Raw genomic sequence first — 13,732 nt, 5'->3', positions numbered from 1 at the left:
CCTGGTGCTCTGGCAAGCAGACTTCATAGCGGAGCTAGAACTGAAGTACATCTACTGTCCTATCCCCAGCCACCCTGCCCACCACTGGTACCTTTGTTTCGTAGTAAGTGGACAGCACTACCATTTCATTGTATGCAGAGGCAGCATCCATGTCTTTCCATACCTCAAATACTGGCTAATCAAGAGCAACAGCAGACCACAACAACTAGGAGACACTCATACAGTGGTATACATGCTTCACAGCCTAGGGTTCACTTTAAACATAAAGACACTTAACCAATACTTCCACCAGATCCGGCTCTTTCTGGCTCTGTAATAAACACTATTACAGGTTAAGCATATCCCAATGAGCAGGGGTTTATAGCTCTTTTTCAGTCTGGTTGTCCTCTCACTGTAAGGACTGTGATCACTTCTTAGTCAGGGTGCACTAGCACCTCTTCCACTGTCTCACGGAGTACAAAGAGTATACTCCCTCATCCCAAAGTAATACAAAACACTAAGGCCAATACTAGAGCTCAGGCCTCTCAACCATTACACTGTGTCCGACCACTTAAGGATGACCCTGAATTATGTAATTCTGAAGGTCTGTATAGATCATATGGTGTCCTTTGATCTCAAGGAGGTTTACTTTCGCATCCTTTTCCATCCGCGCATCATTGTTACCTCAGGTAGGTTCTTGGTAAGAGGGCAACACTTCTATTTCAAAGTCCTACCCTTCGGAGTCACAACATCGCTGAGGATATTTACCAAATGCCCTGCAGTGGTTGCAGCTTATCTGCTGTGTAGAAACCTTCATGTCTTTCCATACCTGTAGATCGGCTGATTAGGAGCAGCAGTCATCAACAATAACTAGCTCACACTCAAGACTTTGTTCCTGCTTAAGCAGGTTAGGATTCACATTGAATGCCAAACAACTCTGCCTACAACAAATGGAAAAAAAAAATTGGGAGCAATATGGAGCAAAGTGTCAGGCAAAATCTATCCTAATCAAGAGAGCAATGGCATTTTAGAGACTGCTTCTCGTTCAGTAAGTGTGGCATCATCTAACAATGAAAACAATCGTGAAATTGTTCAGGATGATGATGTGTTGCATTGTCATAGTTCCAAGTGCTTGCCTCCACATGCGCCCGCTTCAGAACCATCTGTCTTGGAAATGGTTCGAATCGATGGGTCAGTAGGACGATGCAATGTTGTTGGAAACCATAGTTCATGTTGGACCTGGCCTTCTTGGCAGGGTCATCCCTAAACTTTTTGCCTTCCTCCAATACTCTCTCTGACCTGTTTTTGTTGGTTTAATGACTCTGGGCACTTTACCACTGCTGACCAGTGCTAAAGTGCATATGCTCTCCCAATGTAAAGTGTATAGGTGATTCATGTCCATGATTGGTTCATTGGATTTACTGTTAGTCCCCAGTAAAGTGCACCAGGAGTGCCAGGGCTTGTAAATGCCAATACTGCTAGTGGGCCTGCAGCGCTGGTTGCGCCACCCACAGAAGCAGCCTTTTAAAATATGTCTAGGGTCTGCCATTGAAGAACCTGCGTGCAGTCTGGTACTGTCATGCTGGCTGGGCAAGTGCACACACTTGCCAGCCCCTAAACCTTCCCTTAACTTCATATTAGTCACCCCTATGGTAGGCCCAAGGGCAGGGTGCATTGTAAGTGTAAGGTAGGACATGCTCTGATGTGTGTGGCATGTCCTAATAGTGAATTACTGCCAAATTCGTTTTTCACTATTGTAAGGCTACCTGTTCCCTTTAGGCCAGATGGGCTGCTGGAATTATTACACTCTATAATCCCAGCAGGCTCAGGGAACATGGTAGAAATTAATGTTTAGTATGCCTGAACTCAGAATAATAAAATACTTCTTTTAGTAAAGTTTATTTTAATATCCTGTGTTTGCAAATGCTACTTTTAGAAAGTTAGCCTTTGCTTGCCTAACCATTTCAGCCCGCCTCTGCTTGGATGTGTATCTGACTGTCTGGGTGGTGTGAGTGACAGGGCTGGGGGATGACAGGTGGTGAATGGGAGGATTACACCTTAGTGGGAGGTGGGAGTTTCCCTGGACTATGCATCAGGCTGTGCTCTGCCACCACAATGCTGTCTCCGCCCCCCTGGGGAGCGACTGATGACTCAGCCTGCACCTGGCCCAGGAAGGGCGAAGCCTGTCAACAAAGTACTCCTGGCTGCCCCTGTCCACACAATGCTGGCTCCGCCCCCCTGGGGAGCGGCTGATGTGCCTGCCCTCACACTGAATGCAGAAGCCAGAAGTACCCCCACAAGTGCTCAGAGGCTGAGAGCAGTTATGCAAAGGCCCCCCTGGCCTGTAAGAACTAAAGAAACTGTGTATAAAAGTAGGAGCCCTGCTCCTTGTAAATTAGAATCCTGTTTTACCACAAAGGACCTCTACCCGACTAGAAGGAGAAGAGACGCTGGGAGGACTGGCCTGCTGCTTGCCTTTCTGAGAGAGGAGAGGAGAAGACTTGAAGAGAAAAGACTTTGCTGCTTTGTGCTCTAAACATTCTCCAAGGGCTTGACTGAGCTTGCCCCCTGAGTTGAACCCCAGGACCAGTGGGTTCATTGTGCCTTCGCTCGCTTCGTGTGCTTCCCTGCTGGAGCTGAGACCTTGTGCCCCTTCACCCCCTCCTAGGGCCGTGACACCCAGGAGCCTGGCAGCCCGTGTCCTGTGAGAGCCTCGCTCTGTTCAGAGTCGCTCTCTTCTCCGTGGACCTGGCCGCCTGCTCCCCTGTTGCCGCCTGCTACTGGAGCATGTTGTGTGCTCCCTCTCGCCCCTCCCGCAGGAATCCCTAGGCTGAGGGTGATCTACGCCTCGGGCAGCCGCCGTGCGTTTACAGCGTACCCGGCCGCCTCGCTTTGCCCTTTGCCCTGTGCAGAGGCCGTGCCGCCCCCTGAAGTGCTCCCAGTACGTGTGGTACTGCCAGAGCCGGGCCGCACCTGCCTCCTGAAGCCGCCGCCGCCTAGAAGTCCGGAGGTGCCCCCGCCGCGCACTAGAAGAGTGCGGGCCGTCCCTGCGTCCCTGGGACATCAAAAGAAGGAAAACGTCTCGTCATCGGGCTCGGGGCCCGCAACGCCTTCTTTCCCCGTTCTGTGGCTGCCAACACACTAAGGTACTGTAAATCTCCCCCGCGGTGCGAGCCGTTCGTCAAACCCGACTCGCACCGCTCTGTGTGTCCCTGCAGCGCCCGCCTCTCGAGAGCGCCGCTCTGTCAGAGAGCAGCAGCGCGAGCCGTCCTGAGAGAGCCTCGCGCAGCTCTGTGCCCTCTGGCCCCCCTTTGCAGTTCCAAAGCCTGCGCTCCCCTCAGTGCGAGTCCCGCATAACCGGTGGGACCCGTCCGTATCTCCAGACCCGACGGGGCCGAACGCGCCTCACGCGGGAAGCGTGAGCTTGGGCAGGTCGGGCTCGCAGCTCGAATCCAGCGAGCCGAGATTATCGAGGAGGCCCTGGGCAATCTTAAGAGAAGGGGGAGAAAGCGGGAAGATACCCCCAGAGGGCCCCCAGAGGCTAGAAGGACTAGTGACTTTGAGACAAACGTAAAAGAACTATTGTTGGAACATTGAAGTTAAGAAATCCGCAGTAGAAGCAAATTAACAAAGAACTTTCCATTTTTGAACTGAAACTAAGAAAAGTGCCTATTTACAACCTGTGGTGCAACAAAAACGTTATTTGGTCTTGTGAATAAGTCTGACCTAAGAGATATATATATTTTTACATAAAGAAGCGTATTTTTATATATCCACAGCCTGGTGTCCATTTGTGGGGGGATTGGTATGTTTTACTGTGTGTGTGATTACAAATGCTTAACTGAATAACGCCTGAAGAATAGCCTTGGCTGCTCACGCCACGCACCTAGAGGGTGAGCAAGGGTAATTCTAAGGGGTCATCCTTTGCCCTGACTTAGAGGAGGGGGTCCCTGCTTGTCACAAGTGCATACTTGCACCAACCAGAGACCCCCAATTCTAACAGTTCAGCACAATCTGTAATGGTGGAACACCAAGAACATGTTTCTGGGCAGGTAATTTATTGTCCCTCAAATTCGGGTGACCATTAACACGGATGCCTCCCTCCTGAAGTTTGGAGGCACATGTGAGAACTTGTCCAACCAGGGTACTTAAACGACCCAACAAGAGAAAATGCACATCATTATCTTAGAGCTGACAGCAGTGCAGTTGTCACTCAAAGCGTTTTACACTCTAATGTGCAACATGATTTTACACATTAATTCGAACAGACAATGACTGCTGGGGCAACATTCAAAAGAGGTACAAACGATATGGCGTTGGTCCATGCGTTTTCCGTTTTTGCTCCAAGCAGAACATCTGCCGTGGATGGACCATTTTGTGGACCTGCTAAGCAGGACACATCAACAAACATATAAGTGGGAGATAAATCCCAAAGTACTTCAGAGTACTTTCAGAAGTGGGGGACACCGGCAGTCAATCTGTTCATCACGGTAGAAAACACAAAATGTCCAAGCTTAGCCTCTAGGTACTTGCATCCGCAGCCCCTGGGCAATGCTCTTCGGATGAACTAGTCGGTTATACTTGCTTTCACTATCTCAGATTTTATACTTGGTGAGAAACATTAAACAAACGTCCATGAGATGCAATCACATAATTACAGCATTGGTGATGCAACCATGACATTCAAGATCCACTGCTGTTCAAGAGGAAACTAAAAACTTTGTTTTTTTTAACCGGATTAGTGTGCATCTCTTTCTTTTTTTAAGTAAGCGCTGGGACACTTTTGAGTAGCTGCGCGCTCAATAAATTAAATATAACATAACCTAATATTCCGTGCTGCTGGACTGCTCATGAGAGCAAACATTCTAACTCCACATCACTGGCAACTAAGACATTCGATTCTCAGGACAATGAACCTTATGATTTTGCAATTGAGGTCTTGGAGTTTGGTTACCTTTAGCTTCCGGACAAGTGTATGCTCATTTTGCGAGAGGCTTGTAGACCTACCACATGGGTATATGCATCAAAATGGAAAATAATTGTACATTACCATTTCAGATTACACAAACCGCTTCTTCATAACTCTGTACAAGACATGGATTTCCATTCATGTACATAAATAAGGGCTAGCATACACTTCTGTTAGGCTCCATTTAGCAGCTGTGGCTTCTTATAAGCAGAATATATTTTTGGGGTCCCACTTTAAGAGCCTCCATGAATGCTGAAACTGGGATCTTTAATACGTTTTACTTCCTAAGACACCATCAGTGCCTTCATGCAACGTTAATATATTACTTCTATGATTCCTGGGTCCTCTGTTTGAACCCTTACATTCTTGCCAAGTGCACTTTTTTGTCATGGAAAGTGGCCTTCCTAGTGCCAATTGCTTCCTTCCATAGAGAATTGCAAGCATTAACCCTTTCGCTGTTAGCCCCCCACCCCTCCACAGAGCTAAACCTTAGATTTCCATAACCTTCTTCCCACATAGCCTATCCACTCCAAATTTGTATCCTTTTTTTCCAGCTTGGGGAATCCAGGGTTTGTAGATTCTCCTGGAGGGGACGGTGACATTAGCTGAAATATAGCAGCATTTTAGTTTTTTTGAGGACAACAGTGCTCCAGAAGAAAGTGTTTTTATCCCCCTCAAAAAGGCATCAACGAAAGGTTTACGGAGCTAAAATCACCATCTTCCCAGCTTTAGGAACAGGCAGACTTGATTCAGAAAACCACATTTTTCACAACAGTTTTGGCATTTTATTAGGAGATAGCCCATTTTTCCTATTTTTTGTGCTTTTAACCTCCTTCCAGTTTCTGGTGGAAACGAGTGAGCTTCTAGTCCTTGAGTATAGTATTGATGAATTTATACACACTTTTAATTTCTTGTGGCATACGATGTAATATGATAGGCCTTATTCATGTATATATTATCTTATTGTAATGTTTGCATTTTGTGCTTTTATGCCGCGGTAATGTGGCGAAATAAAGCTTATTTGATTGATTGAGTGTGAAACCTATGGTGGATCCTAGAAAGCTATACATTTATGAAAGCTAGACACAACTCTGAATTCAGCAAGGGGTCATTTGTGTTAATTCTTCAAAGTTTTCCTAAAGCAACTGTGTTGAAATAAACAAATATTGAAAATTGATAGGAATAAAACGTGCATTTGTAACAACGTTTTCATTTGTAACTTTTCATCACTATGGCAGATTTACAAAAGCAATATATAATTAGATCTGCTGGACCCTTCTGGTTGTGGAGATATATCGGGTTTGTGGGTTTTTCAAAAACTTGAGGTACCCAGAGCCAATAACTGAGCTGCAACTTGCAATGCTTTTTCATTGTGTACTGGGTATAGAGCAATTCATATAGTAAAATACCAAAAGTAAAAAATTAGGTATCAAGGAAACCTGTGTATTTCCGAAATGGGCACAAGATAAGGAGTTTAAAAGCATTGGTTACTTGCACATCTCTGAATTTCTCGGTAACCATACTAGCATGTGAATTAGAGGGCATTTCTCAAAATATCTTCTTTCTTACACACTGGCTTACAATTGGAAGGCACAAATGTAGAGAAATAAAATTGTTAATAACACTTGTTCTACTATTCTGTGTTCCCCCAAGTCTCCCGATAAAAATGATACTTCACTTGTGTGGGTAGGGCTAGTGGCTGTGACATGAAATGCGCCAAAATGCAAAATGAACACTTAGCATTTTCCAATGAAAGCTGTAGATTTTGGGCACTAGCTCAAGCAGCATCTTGAGAAACTGAGGAAACGTGCACATTTTTTAAACCAACACCTGAGGGAATCCAGGGTGGGTCTCACCAGGTTTTCCTACCCAGAAACCCTTGCAAACCTCAAATGTTTATTAAAAAAACAAATGTCCTCATTTCTGTGATGGAAAGTTCTGGAATCAGCAGGAATCCTCAACGTTGCTTCCATCCAGCTTTCTCCCAATAATGGGGAGCAAGCTTTGCCAAGGAGCCGCTCCCAGCAAGAAAACAAAATCCCTGGTGGCGAAGGGGTACAATCCTGCTGCGTGATTGCAGCCCCACCTGTGATCCTGCAGCAGGAAAGCACTGCAGAGAGACAGCGAAAGAAAGGAAAAACTCTTGCCTTCCCCTCAGTACTTTGCTGCCCTCCCCGATCCCACTCCAGGAGGAAAAACTTACCTTCCTCCTGGACGCACTGAAAGCAATTGCTTCCAGGGTGTCCCCACCGTGTTTTAATGACTTTGGCTTGCAGCATGCCGGCTGATGTCAACACATCATCGGGCGAGGGTTGGGGGTGGCTGCCATCCCTGGTTTGGGCATGTGGCAGGAGGGCCTGTGGGGACAGCGCCAATGCTCCCAACACCGGTGGGTGCCAAGATGGCTTGAAGCCCTCCTCTGCACACACCCACCATAGCGGAGGACTGCTCCATGTCATTCTGAGCACCCAAGGGGCCTCTCATTCAGGGAGGGTCAATCAAACCATTTACTTGGCAGTTTTCTTTCCACAGCCGTTGTCCGATGCAGCAAGAGCATTATGCATATTGGGTATAAGGAGGACACTAATGTATCGTATTGACTGTACCAAATTCATTTGTAAAATAGAACTGTTTGTGTCATTGGCCAAACCTCACATTGCTAACCCTAGTTTCAAATCTGACCTTGCAAGAGGACCATGAAGTATGTTACGCTAAAGCTGAGCGTATTCCTCTCACTATGCCTAGAGCACATCCCACTTGCAAAAAGTGAGCCACAATTTATTTTCGTGGAAACATTCTTGCAGACATTTGCAGAGCAGCTAAATTGTCTATACTGCTCACTTTCACAGAGTATTACATTGTGGACAATCATGTCCAACAAGAGGCACAGGTTGTGCAAACGGTCCTTAAAACATTATTGCAAACATCTGCTTTATCTGCTTGCAAACCTTGGTTTTAAGGGGGAGAGCACTCCTTTTCAGTCAATGAAAAAGCATGTGGACTACAGCTACAAACTGAAAATGTTACTTGCCTTTATCTATCGTTTTTTTTAGCTTGTAGTGCTGTAGATTCACATGTGCCCTCCCACCTCCTCAGATTTATTATATCTAATACGAAGTATTTCTCAGCTCACCTTTTACTTCCTGCTTTGCTTTTTTCCACTTACATTTGGGGGTTTAAAGCAATCTCAGGTCCAAACTTAGTGCTTGTGCATTGTAGAATTTGGTGAGAGATTGAGTCATCTGAAAACAAAAACTTATATTTCTTAGAAAAGCAACTTGCTACGAATGTACACAAAACTAAATGGCAGAATTGTGCAAAGCATGTGAATCTACACTACGAGCTACAAACCAATAGTTACAGATAAGTAACATTTTCCTGTCCTTGCCAGCCAGTGAGAAAATACCTAATGTGTATGTTCTGAAATGCACTTTTTGCATCTTCTACCAGCCCATTAATCTAGGAGGCATGTAAGCTTGTGCATTGATGTATAATATTTAAAGACACACATCTACGTCTTAGCTGTTTGACATAGACACACCTTCACAGCCAAATCTTCCCACCAACTGCAGCTTAGAATATGCAAGAACACAACAGCCAGTCTATATGACCTCCATGAAAGCACATGTGCACCTGTCAACTCTGCATCTGAGACAATGAGTGATTCGGCACTTACAGAAGTGACAGGTGCCGCATCATATTGGGCTCTTGTGCAGCACACCTCATCACATCTGTGCCTTTAGGATGGGCACACATGACTTACACAGGTGTACAGACAGCAGTGTTAATTTTCACACTGTGTTTGCTTTGCTTGCAGGGTGTTGGTCACTGTGCACTTGAGACTGCCAGGCTGGGCCCCATGGCGTTCTACAAGGTGAGAGCATCTACAGGGCCATTCCTGTCCTCTTGGGTGGAAGGCGACTCTTCGCTTTTTTTTCTGTGTATCTGGGCAGTGTGAGTGATGTGAGATCTGCTGCATTGATGTATTCTAAGAATGAAAACACCCCTACGGTAGTGTTAATAGAAAAATGGACACTCTTTAATGTACAACAAAGAACTTCTAAAGTAACCCTTGAACTCTCATGGGTTCCATGTAACACCTGTCTACATCTCTATGATATCTATGCATTTTACAGTTTAAGGCAAGAAGGGGGAGAGAAATAATATTAAATCCAAATATTTTTAAAGGGGTTGAGATAAGAAACTTTAAAGAAAATCTTAAAAAGGGTCAGAGATTGCATGACGACCCTAGCAATAATTTCCAGTCCCATACCTGATTCTCCAACCAAGTATACACACACACACACCTTTTAGACGTACCACTGTAGCTCTGTAGGTTTACGCGAGGGAGTTGGAACACTCGGGGGGCATTCCCGCTATAAAAGTTAATTAGTGAGTATTTATTCAAACATGCTGACAACAGTGCAAAGTTCTCTCACCGGTACATGACTACTGATAGGTTAGTCTTGTGTTAGAGCCCGCGAAATGGACTTGACTTGTCTGACGTTTCTGGGCCATTGAGTCTGGATAGGATGGTACCGCAAGCGGTGTCATGTTAGAGGAGAACAATTAGGTGATAATGAGGAAATTAGTCACTGGAATGACACAGGACCATAGCTGATCTGACTATAACAAATGTTCAGTGTTATTTTCAGTGTTATTCGGGCTTCCTGTTTCCTTAGCTAATGTGACTGACCGACAGAGAACTAAAAAAATCCCATTTCATGAGAGTTAATGGTAATTCGTAGCAGTACCCCACCACCAGTCAACCTAAGTTCCCTCCAAACAAGGCAAACGTGACATATCCAAGTCTAGTGGTAATCGGCCATGCAGCAGGCAGTGACCTACCCGTTATGGGATGTTGTTCTGGGTCCTAACCACCTGGGAATGATGAGCAGCGAGGCTCCTAGGAAGCAGGAGATTGGATGTTCAGTGCCACGGTCAAGAAGGTCGAAGAGCTGCCACAAAATGACTCCGCGTCTGAGGGGTATATGATGGAGTCTCAGCCATGGAAACCACTGCAGCAGCGGGGTGGTCATTCCCAGGCAAAGAAACAGTGCTTGGTAGGACCAGCCTTTTTCTTTCTTTTAGGTTTGTGTATGTGCAGGTAAACTCTTTTCTAATCTGACAGCAGTTGTACAATTAGAATGCATCCATCAGCCCCCATTGAAGCCCACTAATGTTGATAGGCATAGTTTGGCCATACACGCACGCATTACTATCCTATTTCCCTCTGCTGGATTTCCCAGACAAGGGGCGCTAAGAGCGCATTAAAACACTTGATTTACAGGCTAGTCCGAGCCTACGCTGCAGCTAATTCACACCTACAAGGAGACCCCACGTATCAGACCCCGACAGTTAGCACATGAACTCTTGCTCTCACGACACACCGAAGATGGAAATGGGCATTGATTCATATGAATACACTTTGCCTACTTGAAGCGGCCTCCCAAACAATAGTAACCGAACCCTTGTCTCAAGTATACGTTATTTAATCTGTAAAATGACCAGTGCAGCATCGTTTCTGTTTCCTCACCCACGCCTTTCTATTGGGTAGGACTGTAGGCAACCCTGGGGTTTCAAGACCCTGTTTTCATTGTACCTCTGAAATGTATGCTTGTGTTGTCTGGTTCTTCTACCCTGTGAACATCCAGTAGAGAAAAATGTGATTTCCAAATGTAGCAAAAGTTACTCTTAAAAAAACTATACTTCCTTCGAACATATAAGTCTTGTGTTTGACACTTCATGGTTTATTTTCTCTCTTTCCAGGGCTTTGTCCCAGCCGCCATCCGATTGGTTCCTCACACTGTTCTTACTTTCATCTTCCTGGAGCAACTGAGGAAGTATTTTGGCATTATAGTCCCGGCTTGATCGGGTCCGAGTTTGGACCAGTGTTGCCAAAAACCAAGAAGTGGACTCCAGAACTGCACTTGTGCCCAGTGTGCGTGTGCAAGGGCAGAGCATGTTTGCCAAAACACGTGTGCATCACACGTGGCAGAGAGTGCTTACCTGTGGTATACACACTTGCAGACAGGTGTATGTACATAGTGGTGTTCCACTAACGAATGGACGCTAGTGCTTCCAGTGTGTAAGAGTGTTGTGCACGTGAGATCTTTTAATTGTCAATTACTGAATGAGAGAGAGTGTATGTGAACGTGCTAAAGGATGTCTGTAGAACATTAAAAATGTGAAAGACCATAATTGAGCAGATGTGCTTGGAAGCCATCTTTGCTCAAGGAGCTATTGCAGGGCCTGACATTTCAAGATTTCCATATCCTGGTGAAAGGGTGTGGACTTCCATTTCTCCTTGTGAACTTAAAGACACGAGGATCCTTGTTCCTTTGCTTTCACCACCACCCCTCTTCATGCCTTAGGGGAGGCTCCCGACCATTCCAGCCACCATGCAGCCAGTATAGTTTGTGGAGCCTCGCCCGTCTCCCCCGCTGTATGTCTTACATGTTCCTCATCGTGATACTGGGATTCTTGTGTTTAATGGAGCATTGAAGAATGAACCATGCAGGACAGCCTCTGGAGCCCAAACACATGGGGACAGTTTCTTAATTGGAAAGGGATGAATTTCAGGGAGCTGTTATAGAGAGGCAGATTGGAGGGCAACAATGTAGGGATACTAGGGGCAGTTATTAAACACAGGGAGAGCAGGAATACATGGGGACTGGGGTCAGGGGTTGCTTCCAGACTGTGAAGCTGGGAATATTGGAAGGTGGGGGCAGAAGCATAGGAAGGCAAGAGTACAGGAAGAATGACGTCAGGCTACAAAGACTGAGGACACATAATAGAGGCTCGCATGGGAGGGCACGAATACAAAGATGCTGTGAACTGGTTTTAAAGCCGCGCAGGGCATGACAGGATGGTTAAATATACAGTCCGTGTGCACAGCAGTGAGCCCCTGTGTGCGAGCCTTGCACAGAACAGTGGCTGCGATGACGAGAGGCTGGATGCATTAAGGCTTTCCTCAAGCAAATGCTTGGTGATAATACATGGGATGTTACCTGGAGAAGCAGAGCACCTCATACACTCTTCCCTCCTCCCTTATTCACATCAGCCTAAGCCGCTTTCCACTGCAGCCCCTCGGTGTCCAGGCCACCCTGATTCTTGTCGACCTTTTTAGCTTCCTTTTGCAAAATGCTGGCTTAGCATTTTTTGCTGGAGTCATTTTCTGTTCATTATTGTCCAGTAAGACATCTGAAACACTTGACCTCCTTATCCTGGTCCTAGTTACCCCAGGAACCTTGCCTTAATTCTTCCTTGTTCTTCGTGATCTCTGGATCCCTAGACCTTCCTTATCCCTGCACTTCATCACTGCAACCTTTATCATCCCTGCTTTTTGTTGCCTCTTTTTTTTTTATATATACCTACCCCGCACTTTGTAAAGTACTGGACCTATCACTTCCTAGCTAGTCATTACCACTAAAGCCCTAATGTTTATATCTTGAAAGAAATCCATTTCTACGCACAATGTGTAATCAAGTTTTGGTCACTTAATTCGAAATTGTAAAAAACAAACTAATAAATCATGATGAACAAACTGTGTTTTTGCTTGTTTTGCTTTTGAAAACGAATCCTAACTTCATAAAAGTGTAGGATGAAAACACTTCCCATCATTTACTCTAGTGTGCGTGAGAAACCTGCAGATCTGAGTAAAAGGCTGTGAATTAACTCAAAATGACAAAGTCCCTGTAGAATGTGGTGGGACCCCCTTAAACCTTTGGGTTTCTAAAGATGCATTAGATATGACGAGATGGTCAACACTTGATAGGTTTCAAAAACTACTTGCAAAGTGATCAGGAGTAGGAAATGTCTTTATCAAAATTATGTTTAGAAATACGTTGTCCAGTAAGCTTTAGAACAACTTTATGTGATTTAAAAAACAATACATGTATACTGTCAGTCCTTGGGCAGTCGCACAGTTCCCCTTTGGCATTTGCATAAATAAGCTCTCTGCACTTACACTAAGCAAGGGTTGTACCCTTGATAATGACTGTGTAACAGTAGGGCTTTAAAAGACTATTCAAATGGTTCAACAATCAGGGAGACAGCCTTCAGGATGGAGTGGAAACGCCTTTCTGTCACTCTAGTGCTGTATTAGGGCAGATTGAGACTCGCCATGGATAGACAGCGGGTTTGGTGCTGTCTCGCCACACTTCCAGCCCTGGATTGCCTCTTTGCAGATCCTCAGTCTCTGACATAGATTATCACTTCTTGCATTGATTTTGCTGATCTTGGCTCCTCAGTACAGCCTTCTACATCAACAACCATCGAATGCAAGCATGCCAGATTTGTAGATAGGATAAAACTCTTCACCAATCCCATCACCATGTTTGGTGTCCAACAAACACATCAAATCCAACTCAGAAGAGACCAAAGAACCTTCAGTTCTTTTAGTAGTTTCTCCGTAGACAACCTAAAGCTCAATCTTAACTCTAGCTCTGCCATCTCTGTAGCGTTCATCAACACCCTTCTTAACACCTACGACGCAGTTCTAGAAAACCATATGAACATCTTCTCTCCAGCAAAAACACATTTGGGCAAGCCTAAACCTTCAGCAACCTGCTACTCCATAGCTCTTGCTGACCGCAAACTCTTCATCTGCGGATAGGCAAGAATAAGGACGAAAAACAACCCTGATAGCCTCATGCTACTGAAGCCCTTCTGCACACAGAGAACTCATCAAGGCAGCCAAATGCTATATCGCCACCATCCCAGAGGCGACAAGCAGAAACAGAACGTTGTTCATAACAATCCAGCACTGCATCAACTCCTGCC

General features: G+C 45.4%; 1 protein-coding gene across 1 annotated transcript in view; it reads left to right on the top strand.

The window, feature by feature from the left end:
* The window catches only part of SLC25A10 (solute carrier family 25 member 10), a 189,879-nt gene extending 177,385 nt beyond the window's left edge, over nucleotides 1-12,494 (top strand). The window contains exons 10-11 of the mRNA XM_078653836.1: nucleotides 8,766-8,822; nucleotides 10,718-12,494. Of these exons, the coding sequence (XP_078509962.1) occupies nucleotides 8,766-8,822; nucleotides 10,718-10,819 (159 nt within the window). The 3' untranslated portion in view covers nucleotides 10,820-12,494. The remainder of the gene's footprint in view (nucleotides 1-8,765; nucleotides 8,823-10,717) is intronic.
* Nucleotides 12,495-13,732: the final 1,238 nt, after the last annotated feature.

The sequence above is a fragment of the Lissotriton helveticus genome, chromosome 7 (genome assembly GCF_964261635.1).
Source record: "Lissotriton helveticus chromosome 7, aLisHel1.1, whole genome shotgun sequence".
Taxonomy (NCBI): Eukaryota; Metazoa; Chordata; class Amphibia; order Caudata; family Salamandridae; genus Lissotriton; species Lissotriton helveticus.
The sequence above is the reverse complement of the archived record's forward strand: the minus strand, read 5'-3'. Positions and strand labels throughout refer to the sequence as shown.